Source organism: Euphorbia lathyris, chromosome 5, assembly GCF_963576675.1.
Source record: "Euphorbia lathyris chromosome 5, ddEupLath1.1, whole genome shotgun sequence".
Taxonomy (NCBI): Eukaryota; Viridiplantae; Streptophyta; class Magnoliopsida; order Malpighiales; family Euphorbiaceae; genus Euphorbia; species Euphorbia lathyris.
In genome coordinates this window covers 88,799,241-88,815,031 of record NC_088914.1, presented here as the reverse complement: position 1 = coordinate 88,815,031, position 15,791 = coordinate 88,799,241, and the positions used below count along the sequence as shown (strand labels likewise).

Below are 15,791 nucleotides of genomic sequence, written 5' to 3'. Positions count from 1 at the left end.
TAGTTACAATTAACCGATGTATTTAGACTGATTTAGAATTTAATACAATAGAATCGATAAATTCAAAAAAATATTATGTTTCTTAAAAAAAAATCTTGTTGGATTGTTGGATCGGTTAACCCACCTTTATTTCTGAATTTCCACCTCTCTCAACCCTCTCCAAAACAATCATGCGGGACAATTAGGGTTAATTACATATGTGGTGTACAATCTTTACCCGTTTTCACACTTTGGTGTACAACTTTCCATTTTGCACAGTAAATTGTATAATCTTTTGATGACCTCCCACTAAAATGTACAGCCGGTATTAATGACCGGTCAACACAAGTCAACGTTGCCACATCAGCAATTTGACCATTCTAAAAATCAAAAATTAACATTCTATTATAAAATTACTAAAATAACCTTATCCCATTCATTGAAACTCTCTCTCTCTAAATACTCTCTCCCTGTGAACTCCTGTTATAATCTGGGTGTTCATTAATGGAGGATCCCTTCTTTGAAACTGAATCTTCCTCTTTTTTCCAACTCCGGCTCCGTTAAGCCGTCACATGCTCTTCAACCGCCCCCAAATCCATTTCAGTACTGCAAATTCATATATCATAAAATACCCTATCTATTTCTTCAAAATTCCTCATCCCCCGAATCCATTTAAGTACGGCAAATTCATATATCATAAAATACCCTATCTATTTCTTCAAAATTCCTCATCATCATCTTCTGCGTTTCATCCTAAGCCTAAACGATTAAATCAAGATTGAGAAGCTTCTGCATCTTCTTCAAAATCCCTCTTCCTCATCATCATCTTTTAAAATCCCTCTTTCTTCTACTGCCAAAAATGATTAAATCAAGTTTGAGAAGCTTTTCTGGTGATTCACAAGAAATGCAACTCAATATGTTACAAATAAGATGCAGCTCATGAAAAATTAAATTGTAAGACTAGAAAATAAGATAGTGAAGAATCCAATTCTATTAATGGCCATACAAAAAAACAATAAATCTTTAATCCCAATGCATACAATATAATTACCAAATAAACCTCCAGACTACAATCCTTGCTACGAATTGGCACTTTCAACTCGTGTTGTATTGCACAAAGCAATAACCTAATCGATTTACATTTATGAGGAGCCGATAAATCGATTCTTTGAATGATTTTGGAGTAGATAAAATTGCGATTTTTTTTTTAGAGATTCTAGTGAAACAGATAATTTGATTTTTTTTGAACAATTTGAGAGACAAGGGTTTGATTCTGGAAAAGGGGAAACGATTAGGATTAGACAACCATCTACTATGAATTTGAGAGAGGGCTTAGAGAGAGAAGACTTAGAGAGATAAAAGGGAAAGAGAGAGATACCATTTGCAGAAAAACGAACGATGGAAGAAGATGATGGCATTTCAGTAAATAGATAAAGGATAATGGTATTTTAGTAATGAGATAAGGAATGAGTCCCACTTTTTTAAATGAGTATGATGTAAAATGCTGATGTGGCGCGTTGACTTCGGGTTGACCGGTCATAATTACCGGCTGTACACTTTAGTGGGAAGTCACCAGAAGATTGTATACTTTAGTGTGCAGAATTGAAGGTTGTACATCAAAGTGTGAAAATGTGCAAAGGTTGTACACCACGTATGTAATCTACCCTCGAGAATTATTATTCAATGTTTGGTACGTGGGATTAAGGTAGAGGTAAAATAATACATACCTTATTTAAACTACATAACATTAATTTGAGGGATAAGATGGACTTTTCCATCCTATTAAAATCGTTGGAACTTATCCCGCCTCCTTATACCACCCCGTCTTGGGTATAGGATTTGAGGGATAAGAGGTTTATCTCTCATCTGTCTCACTCTTCTATCTCCCAAACAAACACGGAATAACTTATCTCGTGTTTTTTTTATCCCTATCTCACCTCCTATATCCCTCCTAACAAACAGCCCGTCAGAGTTATTGATAACTTCTTTAATTGACAAATTCAAAATAAAATTTGCACTGTAAATTTATAATATATGCTTTTCCTTTTCCTTGTAATTTCCTCTTCTATAACGGATTCTAACTGCTCAGCCTTCGACCCGGACCAAGTGTTTCCTCGCTTGACTGGCTGTATCAATCAAAAGCCCAAATCCAGGGACGAAAAGAAAACGTTTCTATATTTTAAAGAAAAACGGCGCGTTTTTTTACCCGGAGGCTGAAAACACCCGGCGAAAACCCCCACCAAAGAGCACCATGTTTTCTGCCGCCAAGGTCTTTAATTTCAATTTCTCTCTTCAATCTTTCTTCTTCTCTTCCAGAGCTCAAATGGAGTCCACTCCTAGAAGCCTTTCCAGTACCATTTTCAACTCAGATTCTCGTTCTCCCGCGAGAACATCTGACGCCATAGACTCCAGCGATGTGTCTATAACATTGCAGGAATGGCAGGGATGGGGCACGGTGTCGCCGTTGCCGGCTAAGGTTTTGGAGATTGTTGCTGATTTGAAGGTTTTGGAGATAAATACTGATGCTGAGATGCGTTTTGGTGGCAAGGGGAAACTCCAGGTAATTTTAGTCAAATGATTCTGTTTGGTCACTGGGAAAATATAAATTAAGGACTTAATTTTTGGCTCATATAGGCTTAAATTGATTTGAAATGATGAATTAATTATTAATAAGTAAAGAATATTGTTGAGTTTGGTATTTTTATCTGATAAAAGAAGAATTTATGGAAAGAAGAAGAAAGGGGAATAGAAGTCAAGCACAATTAAGCACTCTGTTTACATATCCCATAAGTAGTGTTACACTATGTTGCACGAAAACTGAAACTGAAACGGAAAGGTACACTTGGAAACGCTATTTCTCAGAAAAATAAGGGAAAGGCAATGGAAATAGAAAAGAAATGGAAATGGATATGAAATGCAGAAATGCTAATGAAGAAGAGTTACCGTATAACATAGGTGTTACATATTCCATATTACTTCATGAGAGAGTTATAGGGCCACTTATATGTGAGCAATTTGCCTTCTTTGAAGTATCTTTTGAGATGAGTTAAGCTTTTATTTATAGTCTATCAGAATTTTTTATTCAATGTTGAGTCACCTTAATGCATGTTTCAAATAGTTCTGGGACAGGAGGGGTGTCCTAACACACTCCTAGAAGCTACCTTAAAGGAAGAGGATTGCCTCAAGTATATAAGGAGTCGTATACTCTAAATAATATGCGATATCTAATGCACGTCCGTCACGCCTAGAACTATCTGGAGTGGAGTCATATAGCTCTAATTAAACAATTTGCGATATAATGCATGACCCTCTCGTCTAGAACCATTGGAAATATAAGTGAGCTACTCAACGAATAAATACACGGCTCTGATACCATGTGAATAAAGGCTGAACGCCCCCCAAAAGGTACCTCAAAGGAGGAATATTAACTCACATATATAAGGAATCGTATAGCTCTCTAATTAAGCAATGTGTATCATCAAACAGCCTTGTATTCAATATTTGGTTGCCCATAGATATTTGTTTCACTCTCTAGATAGTTCCACGCGTAAGGGGTGTGTGTTAGATATCCTATATTGCTCGACTAGAGAGCTATATGACTCCTTATATACACGAGACAATCCTCCTCCTTTAAAGTACCTTTTGATGTGAGTTAGACCTTTATTTATATGATATAAAAGCCGTGTATTCAATGTCAGGCACCAACAAATATTTGCTTCACATCCCGGATGATTCCGGGCACGAGAGGGTGTTTTAGATATCCCACATTGCTTAATTAGGGAGTTATATGGCTTCTTATATATGTGAGACAATCCATCTCCTTTTAATGTACCTTTTAGGGCGAGTTCAAGCTTTATTTACACTCCAATCTTTTTTTCAATACTGAATCTAATGTGAGCTGCAGATTCTGACTTAACTGTATATGTGCTGGAAATTTCTCATTTCTTCTCTCTGTACTGTATGCTACATTGTATGTCAGGGAGAATTCAAAATTCAGGAGGACAAGAAACACAGAGCAACATATGAGGGTTTAGGTGACTCTGAAGAGAAGCTCCATTTCTATTCAGCAAGACAAATAGCATGTCGTTTGCTGGGAAGTAGAGGTTATCTTTGTCAGAAGGTGTATGATCACTGTTAATAATACTGTTGATTGCAGAATCTAATGTTTTCTTTTTTATTTGATATATCAGGGCCACTCTGTATTTGGTCAAATAATCCGATTGACTCTCTAAACTCTGAAGATGTCTCATTAGCCTTTTGAACTTGCTTAAAATGACATGATTAACCCCTAAGTCCTACGCGGCTGAGCAAAGTAGAGATTTACACAAATTGAAGCGTGGGGCCAATAAATCACTTTAATCAAGGTTAGGGGCCAATAGGTCATTTTAAACAAATTGAAGCCAATAGGTCACTTTAAGCAAGTTCATGTGGCTAATAAGATATTTCCAAGGTTCAGGGCCAATCAAATTATTTGCCAAATATAACGACTCCTAATGTATTAAGCTTTTTTTTCTTCACACTTGTTTGATATCATAAGATGTTTTTCTTGTTTTTTTTTCCACCTTTACTTGGTAGATCTCCATATATTATAAGGGGTTTTTCATAAGTATTTGTTAAGATACATTTAGAGATAATAAAAACGGCCTAAACCATACAGAGCCTTCTAAAGTTTTCTATTTTGGTCATTTTGTCTCCCGAACTTAAGGGACAAGCCACTCTAACTCTCTAAAAGTGACATAATGTGCCCCTTATTTTTCCCTAATTGGAGAAGATGTTGACCCGTGAGGACCACTTAACTTTCGGTTTAGTTCCTATATGCAATGTGGCCTTTAATAAAAATTTGCAAGATGGTATTTCAAAGTGCATATGAGTTTAGAGAGCTATTGCAAAATATGCTCTAAGAAGGGATAATTTTTTTAAAAGGAAAAGGCACATTGCATATAGGAAGTCAACTCAAAGACGAATTCTCAAAATCTTCTCCAATTGAGGACAAATAAGGGGCGCTTTATGTCACTCTCAGGGAGTTGGAGTGACTAATGGGTTATACCTTAACTTCGAGGAGCAAAGTGACCAAAATGGACACCTATAGGAGGCTCCGTACGGTTTAATTTTTTTTTTTAATCAGATTAAGCTTTTGGCGCAACGGTAAACGTTGTTGTCGTGTGACCAAAATGGACACCTATAGGAGGGCGAGCCTTGGCGCAACGGTAAACGTTGTTGTCGTGTGACCAAGAGGTCACGGGTTCGAGTCTTAGGAGCGGCCTCTTGCCAAATAAATTGGCAGGGGAAGGCTTGCCCCCAGTACACCCTTGTGGTGGGACCCCTCCCCGGACCCTCGCTCAGCGGGGATGCGTAGTGCGACCGGGCCGCCCCTTTTATTAAGCTTTTGGCTACATGGTTTTTTTGGTGTGGTATCAGAATTTCTTCAAGTTCAAGGGGCATTCTTGAAACCTTATCTATTAGCTTAAGTTTTTAAGTTAAATGGTTGTTTTAGAAAGAGAACATGCCGTCGAGTATATTTCTGATTAATATTTTTGTACTTCTGCTCATTGGAAACATATAATTTGCAGTGCTGGCTTCCTTTGGAAGAAGATTGCATGTGTTCAAAAGTAAAGCACTTGTCTCTGTGGCCTGGTATTCGGTTCTGGTTGTATATGCACCCAAAGGTTAGAATACTATGATGAACATATACCACAATCATTTTCTCGTGAATGGGGCTAATACATTTCTAGTCTCTGTTATACCTTGAAAACGTCCCATTTACCTATTGAATTTGGTTAAAGTGACCTATTGACCCTCCCCTAAGTCCACATGGCGCGAGGGGAGATTTTGGAACTTCAATATGTCTCTTCAAGCAAGTTCATGGTAAATAGAACATTTCCAAAGCATAGGCGAGCAGTTGACTTTTCTAGGCAAGTGCATGGGTTAGGCATGTATTAAGCTTCCTCAAACTTATAGTATATTAACTTATTGCCTTAATACACACCTAATCCTTCTAAGTTGTACTCAAACATCTAATGACTCCCCAAACTTTCAAAACGATCTTTCTGCCACTTCAACTTGCTTGAAACAATTTTACCGCTATATCTCAATTTGCTTAAAACCTCTTGCCACCTCAACTTGCTTAAAATAACCTCAGCCTTTTCGCCAGTTCAAGTTGCTTAAACTGCTAGTGACGCATAAAGTGTGTGGTACTGCCATGGAAATAAAAGGGTTACCATGACAATTTCAGCAAGTTGAGTGGGTGAAAAGGTCGTTTTGAAAGTTGAGGTTGTCATTGGATGGTTAAGTGCAAGTTGGAAGGTCTGGATATGTATTAAACGTTTATTTTTCTGTCCTTTTGTTTTTTTAAATATGTAAAGCATAAGCCCACCTCCCTTTTTGCAGGATTTTCTACGACAAAACAACACTGGAAAGTTGTTATGGCAAGTATTTGGGGTTCAATCAGCTACTCTGTGCCTCTTTGGTATACCTGAACAGGAGGAAATCATGTGGAACGCATTCAAGCGTTCAGGTTCGTTTTAATCCTCTAGCCTTGCTATTTGACCTTGAACTTGGCCCAAAAAGCTGACTGGCCTCCTGAACTTGTTTAAAGTGACATGATTAACTCCATAAATCCACGTGGCAGAACATAATTGGATCTGGACAAAGTGAAATTTATATCATTTTAAGCAAGTTTAGGGGTCAATAGACCATTGTAACTAGTTTAGGAGGCCAATAGATCATCTTAAACAAATTAAGGTAGCCAATAGATCATTTTTAGCAAGTCCAGGCGGCTAACAAGACACCCTGTAAGACCCTGTTCTTTGTTACTTAATTTCAGTATCAATCAGTTCAGTTCAGTAATTTATCATTACTCATTATAATTATAATTATTTATTATTATTATTATTATTATTAGAACCTTTATTATTTTTTATAAGCTTTTTATTTTAATTATTGCTATTTTTAAAGGATTATATTATTATTTCAGTTTCAGTAGAATTCAGTTCAGTAACATTCAGTTCAATTTAGTTTTTTTCAGTAAAAAAGAACAGAGCCTAAGTTCAGAGGTCAATCAGCTTTTTTGGCCAAGTTCGGCGGCTCCTTATGTATTAAGACCTATTTTTTCTTGCAATAAAAAACATAGAGGGCCTGTGTGGTGTTTACTATATTTTGCGTTGTTGGTAATTGATAAATGTTAGCTGATTTAAGTTCAACAATAGTTATAATCAATTGTTTCTCAGTTCTAACCAAACACTCTATATTTACTGTTTGTCAATCCTAACCAAATACTCTATATGTACTGTTTAGAACCGAACGGGCGCATAGACTTATAAGGGCAGTGTTGCTCTCCAATTTTCAATATAATCTGAAAAGCAGTTTAAATTTGGATAGATGATCAATTTGGCCTCTGAAGCTGGCTAGTATGATCAGTTTAGTACGAATTTAAGTTTGGATATCAATTTGTCCCTTCAACTTAGCATTTAGAATCAAATTAGTCCAAAATAATACGTGTTAATATATGATTGGTAGTTATTTGATGTGTCACTTCCTTATGCTGAAAGGTGTTGTTTGGACTAATTTGATCCCCCAATGCCAAGTTAAAGAGCCAAATTAACACCCAAACGTGATTTTGGACTAAATTTATCTTACTAGCAAAGTTCATGAGCCAAATTGATTCTTAATTCGTTTAAATTTTGTTTAATATTGTACAAACAAATGTATGCATAGATATATCTAGGCATATTGTGCATGTCTATGTGTCCCAAAAAATTGTATTTTTTTCATAGTTGATGATTTCATAAATGGATTTCTAATGTTTTGTTCTTGCAGATTAGTATACTCAAAGTCGAACAGATGTTTGCTGTCTTCTTCTTTTTTATTTTCATGTAATGTAACTGTTTGGTGATTAGAGCTAATATTCTTACCATGTATTAGAAATTTCACTTCTGATTAGAGCTACATTATCCTTTATTTTAGGTGCCCAGATTTCTATTTTCATATTATTTAACCTCCAACTCCAATCTATAGAATCACATATTTCCGATGCGTTTTATGTCATTGCAGGAAAAAATAAAGTTTGGTGCCTTTATCCCAACAAGAATGCTGTTACCAAGTCAGTTCATGATGCTTTTGGTCAAGGCTATTCAATGGACGTAGAGCACTTCCCTACTGTGGTACAGTTCTTTTACACTTTCTAACTTCAAAATGTAATATAAAAGTCGACTTTCTAACATTATGACCATTAAACTTCAATTAACGCCTCAAAATGACCGTTGGTGACCTCAAAATAGAAAATTCCAAAAATTGATGGTATTTTAAGTGACTTTAATTCATCAACTTTTTAGTTACGAGGTCATTTAGGTATTGTTTGGTTAGGAGAGAGAAAGTTTAGGAAATGATGATTTTGGAAAATAAAAAACGTAAGTTTCATGATAAATGTTGTTCTAAACAACTTTAATTTTTGGACTTTTCCATTTTGAGGTGGTCAACAGTCATTTTAAGGCATCAATTGAAACCATAATGTTAGAAAGTATAAAGTCGAGTGACTTTTATGTTAGATTTTAAAATTTAATGATGGTTATACCGTGAAAATGAGTAAAGTTTAGTGACCATAGGGTAAATCACCCCGCACTAGTGTGGAAGAACCCATGCCATATCTATTGCAATAACAAAGTGTGATTAAAAGAAAAAGAATTTAAAAATCATTTTTAGATGGGATAAGGATAAAATTTGAACAAGAGGTCACGGGTTCGAGTCTTAGAGGGCGAGCCTTGGCGCAACGGTAAACGTTGTTGTCGTGTGACCAAGAGGTCACGGGTTCGAGTCTTAGGAGCGCCCTCTTGCCAAATAAATTGGTAGGGGAAGGCTTGCCCCCAGTACACCCTTGTGGTGGGACCCCTCCCCGGACCCTCGCTCAGCGGGGACGCGTAGTGCGACCGGGCCGCCTTTTATAAGGATAAAATTTGACCTTAACATTTTTTAAGAAGTGCAGATTTAACCTTCACTTATGAAATACTTTAAATTTAGCTCTACTGTTTCCAAGCGATCAATTTTAGCCCTACTTTACCAAAAATTTGAAAAAGCTGGTTTGACCGTTATCGAACCCTCCAAAGAAGTTTTTCGATAAACTGAAGCAGTTTTGTACATTTTTTGTTGGTTATTTGTAATTATATTAGTAATACAGTAAACATTTTAGACACCTTTAAAAAAAATTGTGATTAACTTCCATGTGTCAGATTTAGTTTTGTAACCGTGTTAGTGACACATTAAATATCTGAATCGTAATTGATGTTTGGAGGGTCCAATGTGACGGTTAAATAACAATCAAACCAACCTTTTCAAATTTTCAGTAATGTAGATCTTGCTTGGAAACCCTTAGAATTAAATTTGGACAATTTGATAGGTTAGGGCTAAATCTGCACTTTATCAAAGAGGGTGTGACCTTAATCCTTTTTAGATATATAGTGATGCAAAGGACATAGTTTGCTAGTTATGCTTATGCCTCAAATTTTGGAATGTTTTTCAGTATTCTCTGTTTGTACTTGCATAATGCATATTGTCTTTCAGTTTAACTAGGTTGTAATAATACTCGTATTGATTCTAACTCTACAGACAAATGAAGATAAAACTCTCAATTTTGTTTTAATAGACGGAACTTGGAGTAACTCTGCAGCAATGTTTAGACGGTTAAAGGTAAGACTGTACGACACCATTTTACATTTTATACAACTCTTAGATAACTTTCAGTATGTAATTTCAGTCCGAGGGAATATTTGGTGTCATTGTTGAAGTTGATAATATGGCGGAGGGCATTTTTGTCCGATTAATTCTCTCTTATGCAATTCATTTAGAAAAACATAGGCACAAAAAGAAAAATTTCAAAATAATAGCCAAGATAAGGTCTATTACCTGCTCTCATTTTTCAGTAAAAATGGCGATTTAAAGTTGTCTTGGTTATTTGTAGAAATAGCAAAATGGAATAATAGACCGAGAAAAGTGATCGGATAAAAATGTCCTCCAATTGACAATGCTGCAAAGAATTCCTTTTCTTTGTGCCAACATAAAAACAAATCGTAGATACCATTTTGTCACAAAATTTCACTTTGTGTGAAAGCACGAGATCACATGTTATTTTTTTTTTCATCTTAATACATCAAGACTCCCGTGTACTTTGGAGATATTTCATTATCCGATGAACTTGCTTAAAGTGATCTATGGTTGGACTTCTTTAAAGTGACTATGGCCCTCTAAACTTGCTTAAAGTGGCTTATTGGCTCCCTGAATTTGCTTAAAGTGATACGCGATTCAACATGTTTATATTTCCATTTTGCTTTACCACATAGGACTAAGGGGGGTAATCATGTCACTTCAAGTAACTTGAGGGGACTAATGAGACATCTCCAAAGTTCAAGGATCATTCGTATTATTTGGCCTAGTACAGTGTCCTGATGTATTAAGCTTTTATTTCCTCCAAAGTTTTTATCTGCATAATTTGTTCTATGAGATGTTTAGAGACTAATGGCATTTGGCATGCCTGTATTATTTATATAGGAGCAAACAAAGTCAGCTTGGGGAGAGGAGGATCTTCCTTGCATTTCTTTGGCCACTGGTACATCTACGATGCACAAACTCCGGTGAGAATTCTGCCATTGTCGAATTCTTTCTGAATCAGTTTTTATTAAGGGTGTCAAAACGGATAATTGTGTCATAATTATGTTTGATTTATATATTCAACATAATTATATATAATATTAAATGACACAAAAATGATAATTGTGTTAAACGGATAGTCTCAAATAGGTTTTTTTGTAAATTGTATTATCGTATAAAAAATTGTCAATCTCCCTTAATTGTTAAAGTCCTTATCTCATATTTGATTTACTAAGGCTTAAAGCATTGTTTGACCCCTGATCTATCCAAAATTTTGTCATTTGGCCCCTGACCTATTATTTGGTCACATTTGGCCCACGATCTATCCCAATTGGTGAAATTTCACCCAATTTATATGAATACTTGACGGAATCGTTATATCTTTGACAAGTAATGATATTTTGACACTTGAATTTGACACGTGATACTTCTTAAAGTTTTTTTGCCACATTATATGGAAATAATTAATTAGATTAAGAAAAGAAAATAAGAAAAAACAAATCTTAAACCAAAATCTATTAAGTTCAAGTGTCAAAATATTGTTACTTATCAATGAGATAACAATTTGGTTAAGTTTTAATACAAATTGGGTGAAATTTCACCAATTGGGACAGACCAGGGGCCAAATGTGACCAAATAATAGATTAGGGGCCAAATGATAAAATTTTGGATAGGTCGGGACCAAAATATACATTAAGTCATTTACTAATAACTGTTAAAAAACCACTCAATAAAAAAAAAACTGGGTTGATAGATAAAGATGTTAAAGCCCTTATCTCATATTTGATATATGAAAATACCATTCAATAAAAAAGTTTAAGTTGATACATAAAAATGCAAAAATGGATAAAATGAACTTTTATGATTGTTTTAAAATGGTCACTCAACTTCAATTTGTCATCAGAAATATAAAGTGTAGTCAACTTTCACTGCTGACCGAAACATATGACTGCCACCTAGCTGACAGAAACATATGACTGCCACCTAGCTGACAGAAACGACACGTGGCTGTCACCTAGCTGACACGTGTTGTTTCGGTTAGCTAGGTGGCAGCCACGTGTTGTTTCGGTCAGCGGTGAAAATTGACTAATGCTGGCTTTTCCCGGTGTCTTTTTGCTGTTGAAGTTGCCGGGGTGACTTTATCGAGACAAAATTCAAAGTTGAATAGTTTTGTTGAGACAAATTGAAGTTGAGTGACAATTTTGAGACAACTATAAAGGTTCAGTGACCAACAGTGCATTTAACTCATGCAAAAATAGCTTTTCTTAGGCCAATAAATTTCCGAGAATAACTTTTATTATCTCTAACACTGCCGCCTGCGCCTTTTTTCGGACAGGCCTCAGCCATCATGGGATCGTACCTGTACAGCAGCGGCAGCCATTAGCCTCCTAACAGAGCTGCAAACTCTTCCAGAATTCGTGTCCTGCGGATTGGATCAACAGGCTGAAGGCTTGGAGGAAGCATTAGTTGTTTTATTAGATGCACTAACAAGAAGACGCCTTAGGATGGGAAGATCAATAACTCGTACAGTGAGACACAAGATTGATTGATTATTAAGGAGATCCAAACGAAGTATCATACTTGCAGGAGAGAGAGAAAGCATTCAAATTATAGAGGTTTGTTGTGTGTGTGTTTTTTTTTCATGAGTAGATGGAGTAAATCGTGTCGATGGTCACTTAAGTTTGGACAATGTTCTAATAAGATCGTAAAAGTTTATTTTGTATAGATAAAATAAGCCTAACCATATGGAGTCCCTAAAGTTGTCTATTTTGGTGACATTATCCCTCGAACTTAAAAAGATAACCCATTAGCTACTTGTCTTTCTATATGCAATGTGACTTTTCCCTTCAAAACAATTTACCTCTTCTTAGAGCATATTTTGCAATAGCCCCCTAAACTCATACACGCTTTGAAATACCATCCGAAAGGCCATGTTGCAAATTTTTAGAAAAGAAAAAACTACATTGCATATGAGAAGTCAACCGAAAGGCGAGTGGTCTCAGAGTCAATATCTTATCTGGTTGAGCAAAAATAAGGGGCGTTATGTCACTTTGAGAGAGTTGGAGTGAGGGTTGTCCCTTAAGTTCGGGGGCGAAGTGACAAAAATGAACATTTTAGAAGGCTCCGAATGGTTTAGACCGATAAAATAACTTATCTTTGCATTTTGTACCAATAAGGCCACTTTGAACATTTTAAAGCCAAATTCTCGCCTGAAATGTTGAGCAGGGCGCGTAGTCAATTCAGCCAGGTCACGTAAGTGACACGTGAATTAATATATTGTTATGTGGCATCCATTTACTTGGTTAGTTACGTTAAATGAAGGTCGGGAGGTAAGAGAAAATAGGTCCAAGTGGCAGTAAATTAATGTATGTGGCGCTTATATGGCATGGTTGAATTGATTAAGCATTCTTAGTTAGCATTTTCGGCGAGAATTTGACCCGAAAGTGTTCAAAATGACTATTGGTACAAAGATGAGTTATTTTATTGATACAAAATAAACTTTTGTGACTTTATTGGATACTGTCTAAACTTAAGTGATCGTCCAGAGATTTCCCTTGAGCAATGTGTATTGTTTTCTTTATAGTTAAATACATCAGGTCCCTCTAAACTTGGTCCAAAAAGTCGATTAGCATCCTAAACTCTTCAAATGTCTCATTAGTTCTTGGATTTACTTAAATGTGACACTATTGAACTTTTGAACTTGCTTCCCTTTACTTGTTTAAAGTGATGCGTGATGTCACTTTAAGTAAGTTCATGGAGCTAAGAATGTCTCCAAGAGACTTTCTTGGAGCTAAGAACGTCTCCAAGAGACTTTTCTTAAGTTAAAGGCTTAATTCATTATTTGCCCCCTGAATTTGTCCAAAAAGCTTGATTGGCCTCTGGACTTTCAAAATGTCTCGATAGCCCTCTCAACTTGCATAAAATGTTCCGTTAGCTCCCTAAACTTGCGTAAAATGTAATCAATTGATCACTCTGTTGAAAAAAAGTAAGTTAAATGCGAAAGATGTATTCCACGCATCTTAAAATGTTATTACATAATTAAAAAATAGATTAAAAAGAAAGTTATTACTTGTTTAACTATAAAACTTGTCTTCTCTAATATTAGAACCGCATACCCCGATCTTGGTCGTTTTACTTTTTTTAAGACTCGTGCAATACATTTTCTGCATTTAACTTACTTTTTTACAACCGAGTGATCAATTGATTACATTTTGAGCAAGTTCAAGGGGCTAACTGAACAATTTATGCAAGTTGAGGAGGCTATTGGGACACTTTGAAAGTTCAAGGGCCAATCAAGTTTTTTTCGACAAGTTCAGTGGACAAATGATATATTAAACCTAAGTTAAAATATGAAGAGCGAGAATCTTTAAAAGTTTAGGCGACCAATCGGTTTTTAGGCCAAGTTTTAAGTCATACATCAGCCTTTCTTAATTATAAGTTATCCTATTTTGCTTCCCCCAATGGGTGCTAATTTACCACCTGTTCTAGTCCGCAATCAAGGTGACCAATTCAGCCATGGCTTGTGAGTGGTTTTTACCGTGGAAGGATAGTGAAAATTTTGCTGAATGGCTGAACAATTTACCATTTGGTAGTGAACTCCGAATTATTTTCCATCCAGTGGGGAAATTTTGCCGGCTAGAATCAAATTTTCGGCGATGAGGAGGTGATAGTTCCGTTAACTTCTATTTCGGGTCTATCATTTCGGATTGTAAATCTCTAGCTTCGGAATTCTTTGTTTTAGTTGTAATTTTAGACAGGTTATTCTTCTAGTCTAAGCTGTTGGTTTAGAATACCGAATAGTTTAAACGATAAAAATCTTCTTGCCTATTGCTCAGGCAAGGCTTGTCTTTTAGATGAGACAATTGGGGGAGAAATTTTACGGTATTCCGAGAGTAATACACCCGACCAATAAAAATTGTTTTGCCTACCACTAAAATTTTCCCAATTGGGGTCAGGTTTCCCTTCCAATATGCATTATATTTTTAGGTTCGTCGTATATGAATGCTGGAAAATTACACTCGGGTGTTTATTGAGACCTTTAACTAGGGGTGTTTATTCCAACATAACCGAAAAAATCGTAAAAAAATAATTATGACGTAAAGTTGAAATAAAACTGAGTCGAAATGTTAGCTTTAGTTTGGTTTTGAATTGAAAAAACCGAATTTAGATCAAAATAAAAATGACCGGAGAGAATGAAAAATATAAAATAGGGATAGGATGTAAAAATATCTCTAATGTTTATTGTTAGGAGCAATTTTACTCATAACTTCTAAAATAGTGTAATTTTACCTCTTAGGTTGACACGTTGGGTCAATTTTCGGCATTATTATAAAATACATGTGTTTTATTCCTTATTCTGCACCAATTTGCACATCAATTGGCTCTAAGTTTTTTTTCATATTTTTTGTGAATTAATTATAGAATTAGAGATTAATATTTTTAAATTTGGCGAATTATTTGAATTTTTTTTTTGTACTCGTGCAAATATAGTATAGTTTTTACTTTTTTTTACATCTAATCATATGTTTGTGATCTGTTACTAATTAATGATAAAATAATGCACTTGTGAAGTGTATATGACAATATTCATGATTGCGAAGGCAATTTGATGAATTATTTCTCAAATTGACCTAACTCGTCAACATTATGGGTAAAATTGCTTTTAGTTGCCAACGTTATAGGTAAAATTGCACCATTTTAAACGTTAAAAATAAAATTACTCCTGACTGTTAACATTAGGAGTATTCTTTTGCGCCTTATCCTTAAAATATGAAGGATAGAGAGAAAGAAGTTTTGAAAGATACATTTCTTTATCTGGAGGTACATGAGACTCTTGTATCTAATTAAGGAAGTAATTTTAAATAACTCAAACTCTCGTAACTATTATGTAGCTAGAGATCTTGACTTGAGTCCTAATGTATGTAGAATATTTAATTGGAAAATGATCCACTTAAAAAGTATCTAACAAGTCTTGAACGAGAAATCAAATAAACTATATTAAAAAAACTTTAGTGGTTATAAATTTAGCATATTAATTAATAAACTTATCACCACTAAAGTTTTTTTAACAAATATTTGTTAAACTATATATATATATATATATATATATATATATTATTTAACAACTCTCAATCTGTTGAAGCGTTTAAATTTAAGAGTCTTAGTAAAAATGTCTG

At 35.2% G+C, this 15,791-nt stretch overlaps 1 protein-coding gene and 1 long non-coding RNA gene across 4 annotated transcripts; one reads left to right on the top strand and one right to left on the bottom strand.

Moving 5' to 3' along the window:
- Positions 1 to 396: 396 nt before the first annotated feature.
- Positions 397 to 1,618, bottom strand: LOC136230711 (uncharacterized). The gene is made up of 2 exons (XR_010689510.1): positions 1,031 to 1,618; positions 397 to 829 (listed from the first exon to the last, which is right to left on the bottom strand). It is a non-coding gene; the product is annotated as an uncharacterized lncRNA (long non-coding RNA).
- Positions 1,619 to 2,055: 437 nt separating this feature from the next.
- Positions 2,056 to 15,281, top strand: LOC136230009 (uncharacterized). Of its 3 annotated transcripts, XR_010689232.1 has the most exons (9): positions 2,059 to 2,539; positions 3,959 to 4,099; positions 5,550 to 5,645; positions 6,367 to 6,493; positions 8,029 to 8,138; positions 9,577 to 9,657; positions 10,516 to 10,598; positions 11,951 to 12,230; positions 14,104 to 15,071. XR_010689232.1 is itself a non-coding variant. In XM_066018918.1 (8 exons), exons 1-8 carry the CDS (start codon positions 2,231 to 2,233, stop codon positions 12,162 to 12,164), a joined length of 1,161 nt encoding a protein of 386 aa, XP_065874990.1. In that variant the 5' UTR covers positions 2,058 to 2,230; the 3' UTR covers positions 12,165 to 15,281. The 3 variants fall into 3 exon arrangements, 2 of the variants coding, with proteins under 2 accessions (XP_065874991.1, XP_065874990.1); XM_066018918.1 differs by having other exon boundaries at positions 2,058 to 2,539; positions 11,951 to 15,281; XM_066018919.1 differs by lacking the exons at positions 11,951 to 12,230; positions 14,104 to 15,071 and having other exon boundaries at positions 2,056 to 2,539; positions 10,516 to 10,602.
- Positions 15,282 to 15,791: the final 510 nt, after the last annotated feature.